General features: G+C 47.8%; 1 protein-coding gene across 2 annotated transcripts in view; it reads left to right on the forward strand.

Moving 5' to 3' along the window:
* The window catches only part of SBNO1 (strawberry notch homolog 1), a 31404-nt gene extending 26203 nt beyond the window's left edge, over window positions 1-5201 (forward strand). For both annotated transcript variants that reach the window (XM_071444988.1, XM_071444990.1), the window contains exons 31-32: window positions 446-639; window positions 1497-5201. In XM_071444988.1, coding sequence (XP_071301089.1) covers window positions 446-639; window positions 1497-1639 — 337 coding nt within the window. In that variant the 3' untranslated portion in view covers window positions 1640-5201. The remainder of the gene's footprint in view (window positions 1-445; window positions 640-1496) is intronic.
* Window positions 5202-13915: the final 8714 nt, after the last annotated feature.

Below are 13915 nucleotides of genomic sequence, written 5' to 3' on the forward strand. Positions count from 1 at the left end.
CTGATAGTTCAAATGTTATTGGGGGGAATGTTTAGAGATGGGATGGATGTCAGAAACAGCTGTTCCTCCTCTGCTGCCTCCTGTGTGGCTGAACTCAGCTGGTGGCTGAATTCCTGAGGAACTGCATAACTGGTAGAAGTTTCAGATTAATATTGGAGCTTCTGAAGTACCCTGATCAGATACCAGTGTCCTGTAACATACCCCAGCTCTCAGGTGACCTCAGTGATGTTATCTTTGACTCAAAGCTCTGTCTGTGCATTTTGTAGATGGTGCTTAACTAGGCCAGCCCTTCCCAAAGCTTTCCCATCATCTGTTCTCCAAGTGTCCTTCCCTTGGCGTGCGTGCTCGACTCTGAATGCACGTTAAATAACCACGGGTCTCGTTTTTAGTGAAATGAGAATTTAGTTTGCAGCATGGTTCTGGAAGCTTTTCTGTCTGCCTGCAGGAGAGGCAACTGCAAGAAGGCAGGCCTGGGGCTGGTCTGTGAGGTGGGGCTGCGCTGCAGAACCTACTACGTGCTCTGTGGCTCCGTGCTGAGCGTGTGGACGAAGGTGGAAGGGGTGCTGGCCTCCGTCAGCGGCACCAACGTCAAAATGCAAATCGTGCGCCTGAGGACAGAGGATGGGCAGAGGATCGTAGGTGGGTGCCTGGGCTGCTGCTCCTCACAGCTGGGGTGGCTCTGAGTGCTCAGTGGCTCTGTGCTGGCAGCCACGTGGCTGAGCTTGGATAAAGGTGTTTCAAAGAGAGCAGGCTTGTCTGCTCTGGAGGGGCAGCTTTACTATGGTAGTACTTCTACACAGAGGTTAGTTTCTTTTTCAGCCAGGCTTTGGAGCACTTAATCTCAGTTCTTTGGATTTGCTGCAGCAAAAATGTCATGCACAGCCTGCTCCAGCCAAGGTTCTCTGACATCATAATGGCTCCACTTTTTCCCCCACTTTTGGCAATGAATAGTAGGCCTTTGAAATAATTGTTTTCATGGTTTTTGAGCTACTGAAAGTGTGTTAGAATGACTTCAAGATGATTGTCTCTTGACTAAACCTCATAGTGGAGCCCTCAAAACAAGGACCTCAGAAACCAAACTCTCCAAATGTTTTGTTAAATGTGGACTTCCTGTGGATGTGCCAATATCATGGCAGCTCCTCCTCTAGTACCAGTGTTCTAGGATGTTGGAAGTGGGTTTTTCCATGTTTAAACTTTCATGGTGATGTAACTTCTGTGAGATTAGAAAAGCAAAAATAGCTGACTTCTCATGACAGCAGGTAACGTGAGAATAAATTTTGTTGTCAGGCAAAATGAGAACTTCTTTCTCTTGCTTCACAACCTAAAGGATGTGAAGGACTGAGGAGCAGGACTCGTGGCTGTGCTGATTAGACTTGACATCAGAACAGTCATTATTGAATGTTGCTTAAATTAAAGGGTGCAGTCATCAGCCTGAGCTCTTAACAAACACAGCTGATGGTGTTTTTATGAACCCATTGATGTGTTGCTGTTCTCAGGTTTGATCATTCCTGCAAATTGTGTGTCGCCCCTCGTGAACCTCCTGTCGACGTCCGACCAGTCGCAGCAGCTCGCAGTGCAGCAGCAGCAGATCTGGCAGCAGCACCACCCCCAGAGCATCACCAACCTCAACAACGCATGAGAGGACAAAGCTACAGGTGTTGACTTTGGTGTTTGAGGAAAAGGCTGTAAAAGCATATCACTTGCATAAAAATCAGGGACAGATTCCAAAGAAATATAACTTTTTCAGTTCAGTTGTGTCTCAAATACTTTGGGAATAAAGAGATCTAAAAAGGTTGGTAGAACTGAAAGCCAGCAGTTGTTTATGGTGGTGCATCTGTCTTTCCTTATGCTCTCTGTAGTGCTTCCTGTTTGCTTTTACTTTTGGCCTTTTAAGCTACAAACCACAATTTGTTTGAAAATGCTTGAAAATCCCCAAGCAGGCTTTATTTTTATCTTGTCATACAGTGCTCAGGGTTTAACGCAGTGCATCGATGCCATTGCTGTGGGAGATCTCGAATGCATGTATTGAGTATATATATAGAAAATATATATTGGGTTTTTCTCTTCAATTTGAGTTTATAAAAGCATGAAACCTAGAGGTTGCACATCATGCATTCAGGTTCCTTCCCAGTTTCTGTTTGACAGTGCATGTCTTTGGAAACGGGCATGGACGGCATAAACACACGAGACAGGAATTCAGAGAGAAACACAATCTTAGTTGTACAGCATTGGTTATTGCATTTTTATAGTGTTTATACCCAGGTGTTGCATTTTTTCTGGTTCTCTCCTGGGAGTTATATATTTGAGTCTACAACATGTTCTTTTTGTGATAAACATCTTAAATTAAAATTAGTTCATTTTTAATGTATTAATGGTATTCCTAATGTGTACTGCAAAGATGGCTGGGTGCCTGTTTTCCTTAAATTGAAACATTTCCTTAATCTGAGGTGGTTATGGAAACTTAAGTGCAAATTCACTTCCATCTCGCATACAATCTTATATTTTTTACTTCATTAACATAATTTAATTTGTCACTTTTAAGATGAAACCTTACTTGAGCTGTAAATTAGAGAATGGGAAACACTTGAGGGTTCCGCTGTATGTGCTGTTTCTGTTATGTTTAATATGTTGTAAGACATTGTAGAGTTTATCTGGAGCTGTTTAAAAGAAATTGTAATGTACAAATGTGAATAGTCACTTATCTATAATATGGGTAAGTTTTGTTTTGCCTATAATAGTAGATGTTTATAAGAAAGTGAAGGACAATGTTTGTCATTTCTTGCTTGCACAGGTTGCACTATTGAAAAATTGAGATTGTATAAACCTGTCCAAAAAACTACAAGATAATGATCTTGTAGATGTCAAATAAAAGTTATTGTACTAACAAGAAGTGGAGTCTTGTTTAGGCAATCACCATATTCCAAAAAAACTAACAAGTCTGTACAATTGGAATTGGACAGGACTTGGCATGTTCCTGCTCTAACCAGGCTTCTGTCTTGCAGCCCCAATCTCTCGGCTGAACTCGCTAACGAGGCAAGAGCTAAACTCTGTCTAAAGCTCCCTGTGTGTTTAAGGAAGGCTCAGCTCAGTTCCAGAGCAGGATGGCTGCAGTGTGGCACCTCTGAAGCACTCGGTGAGCCACTCAAGGGTCAGAGTGGGCCAGAAGAAGGGGGTTCCCTTATGGAATTGTCCCTTATTTATTCCATAAATCCCTTATGGGATTATTGCTCCTGAGGCTCATTAATGCTCCCTGTGCCAGCAGCTCGGTGTGGTCACCAAGGGAAGGAGGGAAGGGAGACTTGGCAGGGAAGGAAGTTTGCCCAGTTGGTCAGGAGGGATGAATCCCCTGCTCCTGCTTGGGATAACTGGAAATGCAGATCTGGAATAAATCCTCTGCCCCCCTGTGCTGCTGCGCCTCTGTAAATCCCTGGGATGCAGGTGCTCAGTGCTGGGGCATCTTCAGTGTGCTGGGAGCAGGGGAGGGGAGCTGAGCACTGTCAGAGCACTGGCAAACTCCAGAGCACAGGGTGTGGGGGAGGCTGTTCTGTGTTCTGTACCCACCAGGGGATGGATTTGGCACCCATTCCAGGAGCAGGGCTGGGATTTTGAGGAGTGTGTTGACAGATTACTACTGCAGCAGACAGCAAACCAAACTGCCAGTAACGACAGGCTGTGTGTGGCTGCTGCTTAATTGTTACTTGCTGTAGAAACTTCTGCCATCTGAGATGGTGACATAACATTTTAGGTCTTGGTATCCTCAGTAAAATAGTTCTGGAAGTGGTAGACTCACAATTAGTGATTTTTAATTTTTTTTTTAATAATGATTTAAATACACTCAGTTCCTAAGTGCTCTTCTCAGCCTGGTGTGCTCACTTTGATTGTTGGGATGAGCAAATCTGAGATATTCCCTGTATTGATGAGCAAACAGCACTATTTTGCTTCAACCTTTTAAACTTCCCATGGACTTGTGTCCCCTGGAGGGGAAAAAAAGCTGACAGTACTTCTAAGATGCATAAGAACTGTTCCTGTTCCAGAAATCCATTCCTCTACTTGCTCCTCTTTGCCTGCTCCTTGCACCATCACTGCCTTGGCTTTGCCATCCACTTACTAACACAGCTGCAGCCACGGCTCTGGACTGTTGTAACATCTTGAAAGTTAACATCAAAAAAAAAGAAAACAGCTTTCAAGCCACAGCAATATTTTCTCTCTTGAAAATTCCTACTCGGTGCTTGGGGTGTGGATTTTGGCATTTGTTCCCTGCATGAGCTGCTGATAAAGCTTGGGGAGAAAGGGAATGTAAATTGCCCTGGATGGGGCAAGAGCAGTGGCTGGTGTCCCTTTGCAGCACTGCCTGTGAGACAAACATCTTCCTGGGGGGGAAAAAAGACCAATTATTACATCATAAATGACCAGGCCAGGCAAGGGTGGTCTCTGTATTTTCCTGCTTGTGGGGTATTGATCTGCTTTGTACCAAATGAAATAGAAAATGCTTTGTACATCTGCAATGGCCATAAAGCCTGTAAGGACAGAGGGCTCTGGTAACAGGGGCAATGCCACGTGTACAATGGCAGCAGCTCCTGTACTGTGTGGATCTTGGAATTGTGCTGCAGAAGGGGAAGGTACATACTTGAGTTGATTTGGGAACTGAAAACCCAAATTTTGGGTTCTTTTTTCTAACTGTCCCTTGACAGCAACTCAATTATGACTTGTTAACTAGTTTCATAATTAAGATATGTCTGGCATGATAAATGCAATTATAACCCCCTCAAAATCTCCTTGCACTGCAAGTATTCCACTTTTTCCAGTGGCTGTGTGGTTCATTGGGAACACACTCCTCTTGTAAGGACTGAAAGTTCCCCAAAGATGCAAGTTCTCTGTTCCATGTGTAGTATTTTCTTTGTAAATGGAGAAATCTCTGCAACCTGTAAACGCTTGTTCAAGTGAATTATCAAGGGGTTTTGTATTTTTCTTTTGTGTTTGGAATAACTTCACTCGGCTCCCAGTGCAGTCTGTACATAAATAGAGCCTGTTTGTATATAGAGGTGTTAAAGGCTACTGAATTATTGAATGTAAATAACTCTCGTTTTCCTCTGTGGTTTTTTCCTTCATGACCTTCCCAAGATGTATTCCTATTTTCTCAACCTGCCACATGGGCAGCTTGTGTGTACTTTGAAATATATATAGAGCATATATAAACCTTCCAGGGTGTGTGTGTACATTGTAGATCTTATGTGTTGTCTTTTTTTTTTTTTACCCAAAACTTCATTGTCTGTCGCCCATGATCCTTTTGATGCTCTGTGGGTTTATTCTACATTTTTAGTGTAAAATGCATTCCCTTGAGAGAAATGGACCCAATGTCTTTCAGTGATGCATGTTCACTTGGTGGCTGTATCACAGAAACAAATAATTTGAGTTTTCATACAGATTGTTTCCTTCAGTCTTTTCAGTATTTCAGAACTTGAGCTTTAATCCTAGAAACATTTCTATTTTCTTCCACTTACTGGTATCCCCAGCTGTGCATTCAGTCAGTTCCAAAAATCAGAGTTCTAGAATTAAGTTCTAACACATCAAAGTCTATTACTGCTTTTATATTAAGTGTGAGCTGTCTTAAAAGTGCTCTAGAATGGCAGTGATTGAGAGCAGAAAAGATGTGTCTATTGTAGCATTTTCCTGGGACAATTCTGAGCTTCCTGTCATGTGCAAAATGAGCTTAATGAAACTTACTTACCTTGGGGAAAAAAACAGAGCAGGTTTTTAATTGCCAGGTAAAAATAATCTATTTCCATCGAGGTTGCAGATGAATAAGAAATCCCATTAATTGTCTCTCAGTTATCCCTTGAGCTTGCAGCAGCTGTCCCGTGGGTCTGGCCCTTCCCCAGCTGCAGGGCAGGACTGGGCCCTGCAGTTGTTCCTGAACTCTGTGATTTGCCCAGTCTGAGCCAGGGCGAGGAGCGTGCGGCTGCAAACAGCAACAAAATTCCTCTGGTAGTTCCTGTGGTCACCGTGAGCTTTAAACGGGGAATGCTGAGAGCTCAGGGGTGCTGCTGTCCCTGCTGGGTTTGTACGGGGCTGGCAGGAGCAGAGTGACCCAAGCATGGCCCAAAACAGTGACACAAAGTGACTCTTGCCCCGGCCCAACAAAGTGACACAAAGTGACCCAAGCACGGCCCAACAAAGTGACACAACCCTGGCCCAACAAAGTGACACAAGCACGGCCCAACAAAGTGACACAAAGTGACCCAAGCACGGCCCAACAAAGTGACACAAAGTGACCCAAGCACGGCCCGGCGGACCCGGGAAACCTCGGGGCTGCCCTTCCCTGGGAGCAGCAGCATCAACCCCAGGGACTGCTTTGGGTGGGGAATGAGTTTGAAAAGCAGCAATTTCTCTTCTTGAGGAGAAAAACAGGGATGAAAAGGCTCTAAGGTGCTGTTTCTCAGCCCCACTTACAACAGCTGCAGGCAGGTTGCCCCTAAAAGCTTCTGCTGAATAGAGTGAGGTGTTAAAACCTGCAGAGAAATTCCTGGGTCTGATGTGCTTCGCTGTTTCTTTATTGGCTCAAAATAATTTTTGAGTGAAAGGGATTTAAGGCACCACTAAGATCCAAGAATAGGAACTGGACAGAGTTAAGCTGAGGCCAAAACTCGTGGAAGAAATCTTTTGCCTGCTGTGTCCTGAGCCAATATCCAGGATTCTGTGCACCTGGCACCCTGTGTGTGAAGGATGCTGAGATGTCTGGGAGGAAGCTCAAAGTGAAGCATTTGGTGCACTTAAAACAGGCAGCTAAACCAAAATACAGAAGTATGTTCAGATTTAAGGGATGTCCTGCAGTGTCAATACCTGAACCATGTGTGTTACATTTTATTTTGTAAGAGCTGACTTTGGTTGGTGTTTCTGAACTTGGCTGTGCTTAGGGCATCACTCAGTGACAGGGGCCTTGTGGAGGAGTAGTTTTCCTACACTTAATTTGTACTGGGAAGGATAAAGAGACATTTCTGCTGCCATTTCTGATGCCATATATATTTATGTCTCTTCTTCCTGTCTTGGAGAAGATAACCAGGAAAATGCCAGCTTCCTTGCAGTCACAGAATCACATTTTATTTGCCAAGTAATTTGATTTATTTTTCAGTCATTGCCATATTGAGTTTTATTGGAGGTGGGTGTTCACTGCCTCGGCACCTTCCCTGTACCCCAGCCCTGCAGTAACTCACTGGGAATCTGCTCTGCACAAAGGATACACTGATATTTTGAGTAGGGCTTTGCTATTAGTGCTTGTTCAGTCTCCACCTTTAAGGGTCCAAGGTGACAGAATCCCAAAGCCAGGTAGGATTTCAGCTGAGTTGTGTGAGGTGTTTTTATTGCCTGCCCTAATGGGAACCTTTGCCAAACTGAAAGCCTCCATCCTGCAGCCTGGGGTTGTGCTGGTCCCAAATGTCCCCAGAGCAGCAGGACCTGGAGTGCCTGGCAGTAAAACATGAGCAGTGTTTAGGAAGATTTATACCCCCAAAGATGACAGAAACATGATGGACTCCATACCCAGTTCTTTCTTTTTTGGTAAAAAAAAATTGTTCAATAAATTAAGCTGATTGCTACTTTGGGACTTTTTTTCTTTCCCCTTTTAATTTTCTGTTCTGGAAGTTGCCCACAGAGATGCTGGAACGCCTTTCAGCAACACATCTACACCCATTGAACACACTCATTGTCACACTATTTTAGGATCCCTCACACTAGCAGAAGTCATGTTCTGGTGATCCAAACTGCTTTTCTTTCAATCCACTTGAATCCTGGCACTTAACCTGGTTAATGTCACTGGTAAATCAAACTGGTTTATTGGTAGTTAAGAGCAGACTCACAACATTCTTGAAGTGTTAATTGTGTTGGGCTTAAAAAAGAGAGGAGGGTTTATAAAAAATATATCAAGATTGGAAAGTATCAACTTCATATTTTATGCATATTTTATGCAAAGTATGAAAATAGTTTTCCTTTATCCAAAGAGTTAGTCTGGGGTAAACAGACTAATCTTAGTTTTGTACATCATTTAACATTGACTTTTAGTCTCATTTTCCCCAAATATGGAAAAGTGATGATGCCAAGATCTCAGCAATAAATGAAGATGCCCAAACCTCAGAATTTAATTATTCATTTTCACAAAGCAGTAGACTTTGTTCTGTAAGTAAGAGAGAAATTTCTTAAGAGAGGTTTTGGTTGGCTCCTTTCCAGCATGTAAATAATACACCTTAAAAATGCCAGCGAGGCAGTGCAGGAGCTGACAGCCTCTTCCTTTGGAAGTCCAGGTCTGGTTTGTGTGTTCCTCCCACATTTATAAAGTGGAAGAACCAACTTTGCCTGCTAAATGCACAATGACTTGCAAGGCACGAGCAGAGCTCTGTGTCAGCTTAGCCAGAGTGAGTTAGATCATAAACCAGGGTGCAAGCGATTGAATCCCTCCTGGGTAAGGAACACAAACGTGCAGCAATGGAGCGGTGGCGATCTGAGCCTGCACAATTCCCACTGTTCCCTCTCCGTGTGGGAATCCTGGCCTTTGGGACAGGGCAGAGCTGCCCCGTGCAGGGAGCCCTTGGGATCGGGACCTTCCTGGCACCATCTCCTGCCTGCTGTAGGGAGGGTCCCCAGTTCTGCTGCCCCCAGCCCGGGCTGCTGAGCCACCCTCACCCCCCTGGCCCTTTGCTGCTCAGCCCTGGTTTCCTCCCCTCCCTGTGTCCAGAGAAAAGCCCAGGAGCTCCTGGAGAGGGGAAACTCCCGGAGAGGATGCCAGAGCCTGGCCTGGCCTCCCGCAGCCCCTCTGGGGCCTCGGGCCCTGCCCTGGGCTCGGCCTCGCACTGCGCTGCTCCAATTCCCGACCTCGCCATCGCCCGTCCCCAGCGTCTGCCAGGGCTGTAAATCCTCACATCCGGGATTGTCCCTCCCTGTCTGGGCACGGGGACAGCGGGCAGAGCTGCCTGGGCTCCGTGGGGAGCACCCACTGCCTGTCCCCTCCCACAGACCCGGGGGGACACCACGGCCTCCCCTTGTTGCTCTTGCAGAGGGAAGAAGGGGTTTTTAGGCGGTGTGCCAGGGCAGGAGGCTGCTGTCGCTCTTCAGGTAGATGTTTAGGCAGAGTTCGATCGTTTACTCGCTAAAAACACTTTGTGTTTGGCATCACCCTGTCCCAGCGCCTCCACCGGGAGAGGGGATCGGCACTGCAAGGCTCTGCACCCCGGGCTGGGCACACGGGCTTCACACCACCGAATCTCTAACTTGGCAAGAGATTTCAGGGCTCTCCCTTCTGCTCTGAGCAGTGTCCCGGGGCAGGAGTGCACACACGGGTCAGACTCATCCTGGCAAAGCTGTGTCTGCGCTGCGGGCTGGTGAGGGAGGGTCCGTGCCCGGCAGTGCCAGCCGAGGGCTGTGCGGCGCCACAGACACCGAGGGGCCGCCCGTGCCACACGCGGCGCTCAGACCGCGCTGTCCTGTCACCCTGATTTACCTCCTGCTCTTCCTCCTTCCCCCTTCACCCTGCTCTTCTCTCCCCCGCCAACTCTGGGCTGTTGTGAAGCTCCACATTCCTTTCCCTACAGTCATTTCCATTTTCCAGCCCTGGGCTTTGCTTTCACTCTCTCCTCCGCTTCCTCTGCTCAAATGACCAGTCACAAAGCAATTAGGGATGCTCAGTTGGTGCCACAGGGAGGCTCTGAGGGACAGAGGTGTTTGTGCTTCTGATTATTTGTTTCAGGCATATGACACTGGTCAGGTGACACTTGCTTTGCACTCAGGTGGTTTTCTGTGGGGCTTAACCCCAGCGTGTCCCTTCAAACCGTGATTTGAATCTGCAGCTCTCACAGGTGCCACGTGGAGGATTATTTCACATGGACAGGGGTGCTTGACACCAGCCTCCCTCCAGGAATCCCTCCAGGCGAGCCAACACTCAGCTTGGCTGCCGTGGATTCCTGTGCTCCCAGACGCAGAGCAGGTTCAGGAGCTTTCCCAGACAGGGCTGGGATGAAAGCAAGTCTCAGACCTGCTCTGCCCCAGCCAAAGGGTGGGGTATTCCCTGCCCCGGGCCCACAGCAGCGCGGGGAGGAGGCAGAGGCAGGGCCAGCCCGGCAGTGCCAGCTCACTCCTTGGCACAGCCTTCAAGGGCTCAGGAGTGGGAGGGAAGCGGGAGTCCAGCCCACAGGGCAAGAAGGGAGAGTCCTTCCAGGCAAACTGAAGGAATCGGGCAGGGTGGAGCACTCGTTTGTCTGGAAAGATGATGCAGAGAAGCCCTGTAATGTGGGGATAAAGTGATATTCCATCCCTGCAAGCAACAGCAAGCAAGGAGGAGCCCCTTGGCCCAAGCCCCACCATCAGCCCAGCTGCCTGTACCCAGCAGAGCAGAGAGAGCTCCTCTCCTCTCCTCTCCTCTCCTCTCCTCTCCTCTCCTCTCCTCTCCTCTCCTCTCCTCTCCTCTCCTCTCCTCTCCTCTCCTCTCCTCTCCTCTCCTCTCCTCTCCTCTCCTCTCCTCTCCTGTCTGTAGTTTTATTTGCCAGTTCTTACCAAGGAAAATGAAGCAGTTTCTTTTCTACTCCAGTATTTCTTTGCTGGTTTTCATTGGAATCTGGGCTGGTTTTGATATTGGTGCCTGGTGCTTGTTTGCCTGGCAAACTGCAAAGAGGAAAACTTTCATTAGAGAGATTCCAGGCCTGTGCTTCTGTGGCTGCGGGCTTGGAAACTTCTCATTCCTCCTCCGTGCTCCTCCAGGGAGAGCTCCAGCCAGAGCAGGAGAGAGCAGCCTCACTACTCGCGCTGTCTCAGAGCTAAACCCAGAGCACCATCAAGGCCTCTTTATCTTCAACCTTTCCAGCCCCTTCCGACAGCTTTACAGGTGCTGTTCGCTTTTTCTGCTGCCGGTGCAGACACCCCGGAGGCAGAGCGTCCCCTCGGAGATGGATCGGGCTGCAGTGGCTCCGCAGCCATAGGGCAGCACCCGCGGCGATGCGGAGCAGCTGTGTCTGCCTGGCAGGGCTGCTCCGCTTGGCAGCCAGACAAAGGACTCAGGAGTGGGAGGAAAACAAGGCTGCGAGGGAAAGTCGCTCCGGATAATGCGGCATCTGGCCCTGGGAGGAACCATCTCCAAGTGGGGAGCAGGGCTGGACCGGGAAGAAGTTTGTCAGGGAGGATTTAAGGGGGAAAGCCCGTCCGGAACAGGAATCCACCTGAAATTGGGATTCCACCTGAAATTGTTGCAGGGATTTCCTGGGGCCTGGCTCTGGCTGCTGCTGCTCTTTCCTCAGGAGGGGAGCAATCCAGAGCTTCCAGGGGGATTTTGAGCTGCAAGAAGGCAACAGGGTGGAGCAGGGGAATGTGTATTTTCCTTCAGGATTAGCTTGGTTTTGTGCGTTTTGGTGAGGATGGGGCAGTAGGCAGCAAATATCAGCCAGAAAAGGCAGATCACAGAGGAAGGACACCAAAGGCTGTCAGCTTTCCCTTGGGAACAAAAAAAAGCACAAGAGAAACTTTGTAGCATCAGCAGGAAGCTGTTGTGGGGAACAGAGACAGGAATGGAAGGAGCTGTAGCAAAGCGATAAGGAAGAGCAACATAGATGCCAAAAAAGCATAAAATGCACAATTTTCCCTCTGTGCCAGGGTCCCAGGGACGTGCTGGGTGTTCTGGGGAAGGAAAGGTTCTGCACCAGGAGCTGCTGGCTCATTACAATCCCTGTGAGAAAGGTACTCAGCTCTGCAAAGCTTCTTTGAAAACGCTGTTTGTTAGAGCTGACACTCACTCGCCTCTACCACTCGTGCTTTCCGCAGAGGTTAAACCTTGCCTTCACCCAAGGCTTAAAAAGCTTAATTTTCAGTCTAGGCCTACCAGAGGCTTTTCATTTTGGCTGATGATGTTAGTTGTAGCACCAGAGCAGTTTGGAGACTCGAAGATTAAATTGGTGCTGAGCAACTTGAAGGTGCATCTGTGGTTATTTTATGCACGATGCTGGATCACCAGAAATGCAGGGATAAGCATTTGAATATAAACTCCCTCTAGGAAAAGGAACAAACTTCCCACTTTTTTCCCCTTGCTGCTACATGGGGCTCTGTGGTGGGTAAGGGACAGTTAGAATACCCCCAAGTCACTCAATTCATTAAGCCTGACAACAATTAATTACATTAAAATTAATGCGCAAATTTAATGTTTTACACACGTCAAAGACATGCCAGGAAAAAAAGAGGGTCTTACTGTGCCACCTTTCATTCTTCTCACAGTTGATGTAACCCAAGGTGATAAGGAACAAGCCTAGTTTGTGCTCCTCATTTGCAGGTCCCCGTGAGTGTTACAGCACAGCTCTGTGATGACTGTTTCGTTCTGTTGCCAGATAAAAGGGGACAAACGAGTTTGTTTCACAGCATGGCCCAAGGCCCCCGGCTCTGTGGCAGAGCTGCCAGCACCTTCCAACATCCCACTTTGCATGTGTATTCCTTACACCCTCGCCCAGGGCCATGGCACCGACCCCAGAGCTTTGGGAAGGGAAAACCTCCTTCAAATCAGTCACAGCTCTGGCTAGGCAGCGGCTGGAGGCAAACTCTGTGGAAACATTGGCTGCTCAGTATTCCCAGTGGTTTGGGAGGAGCAGAGGTGAGGAAGTCAAACCACGAGAGGGAACAGAGAAAATACCAAGAGAAGAAAGGGGAGGGGGACAGAGTGAATGTGGCAGATATTACACAACTCAGAAGAGGCAGCTGTACCTGGAAAATGGAAAATTCATCATCAGCACTTCTTGTAGTGACTGAAGAGACAGACACATCTTCCTGTCCATCCTCCCTTGCTGGAAAACAGCAGTTCACACGTTTATTTTTAAGTTACATCTTAGTGTGCAGAAGGCTTGCAAATGTCACCTGTGTGATAAAATGGCTCTGCTGTATTTCCTGCTCTGTGACTTGGCCACTTGGTGATGAAGAGCTGCTTTTGCTGTCAGTGAACACGACCGAGCCATCGGGCTGCAGAGCAGGGACCTGCAGCTTGCTGCACACAGCCTGGAGCTGGAGCTGCCACACTCGAGGCTCAGCTTGTGTGTGCAGAGCACAACTCCAGCCGTGCAGCCCAGCCTGGGACACCAAACAAGGTGAAACCACAGGCAGCCCCTCCAAGGGAGCTCCACTCTGTGGTCACCCTGCTGAGCAGCCAGCCCAGGGCCTGAGCACAATGGTGGTTTTGTTCTTGTGGCCACACCTGGCTCAGAACAACTGCAGTGAACCCTCAGAGCACATGGCAGATGGGAAGAACTTGCAGGTACTTCCTACCCTGCAGTGAGTGCCAAAAAACCAAGAGTAAAGTCATCTTAAATAGAGTCTGAGGCCAAGCAGTAAGTTTGTTCTTTACCAGGGTCTTGCCCAGAACACTGCAGAGCAAACATGCAAACATCAGATACCCAGATACCCAGATCTGACACTGCTAACAGGACAAAGCATGCTGCCCTACAAGCCTGACCATCTCATCAAGCCTGGCCCTCACACCTTGCTCCAAAGCTCGCAGTGCCTTGTGCTGAAGGAAGAATAAACTTTACAGGACTTTTTCCACATCCCCTGCCTCCCCCTTGGAATATTGGATATTTTGAAGCTGTCTTTATTAAAACACAGGGGATCTTGTCCTTCACAGTGTTGCTCTGAGCCCAGTTTTGTAGAGTTGGTGTAAAGCTGTGAAAAGCACGGCAAGCTCGGAGTGCTCCCATTCCGCTCTCACTTGGTGTGACTGTAAACAACCACAGGATGGAAAATCCCAGAGTGGTGTGCAGGACTTCGCTGGCCTTCCAGGATTCAACAGAGAGGCTGTTATTTACAAATCTGGAAGTGGAGCTTTAGGTTTGCAGAGTTCTCACTCACACAGTGAAGGTTTACCAGTGCAGCCTTTCAGGGCTCTAAGAATTGCACAGTTGTAATCACA

The sequence above is a fragment of the Agelaius tricolor genome, unplaced genomic scaffold (genome assembly GCF_023055355.1).
Source record: "Agelaius tricolor isolate 1412-34295 unplaced genomic scaffold, bAgeTri1.0.p SCAF_20, whole genome shotgun sequence".
Classification (NCBI taxonomy): Eukaryota; Metazoa; Chordata; class Aves; order Passeriformes; family Icteridae; genus Agelaius; species Agelaius tricolor.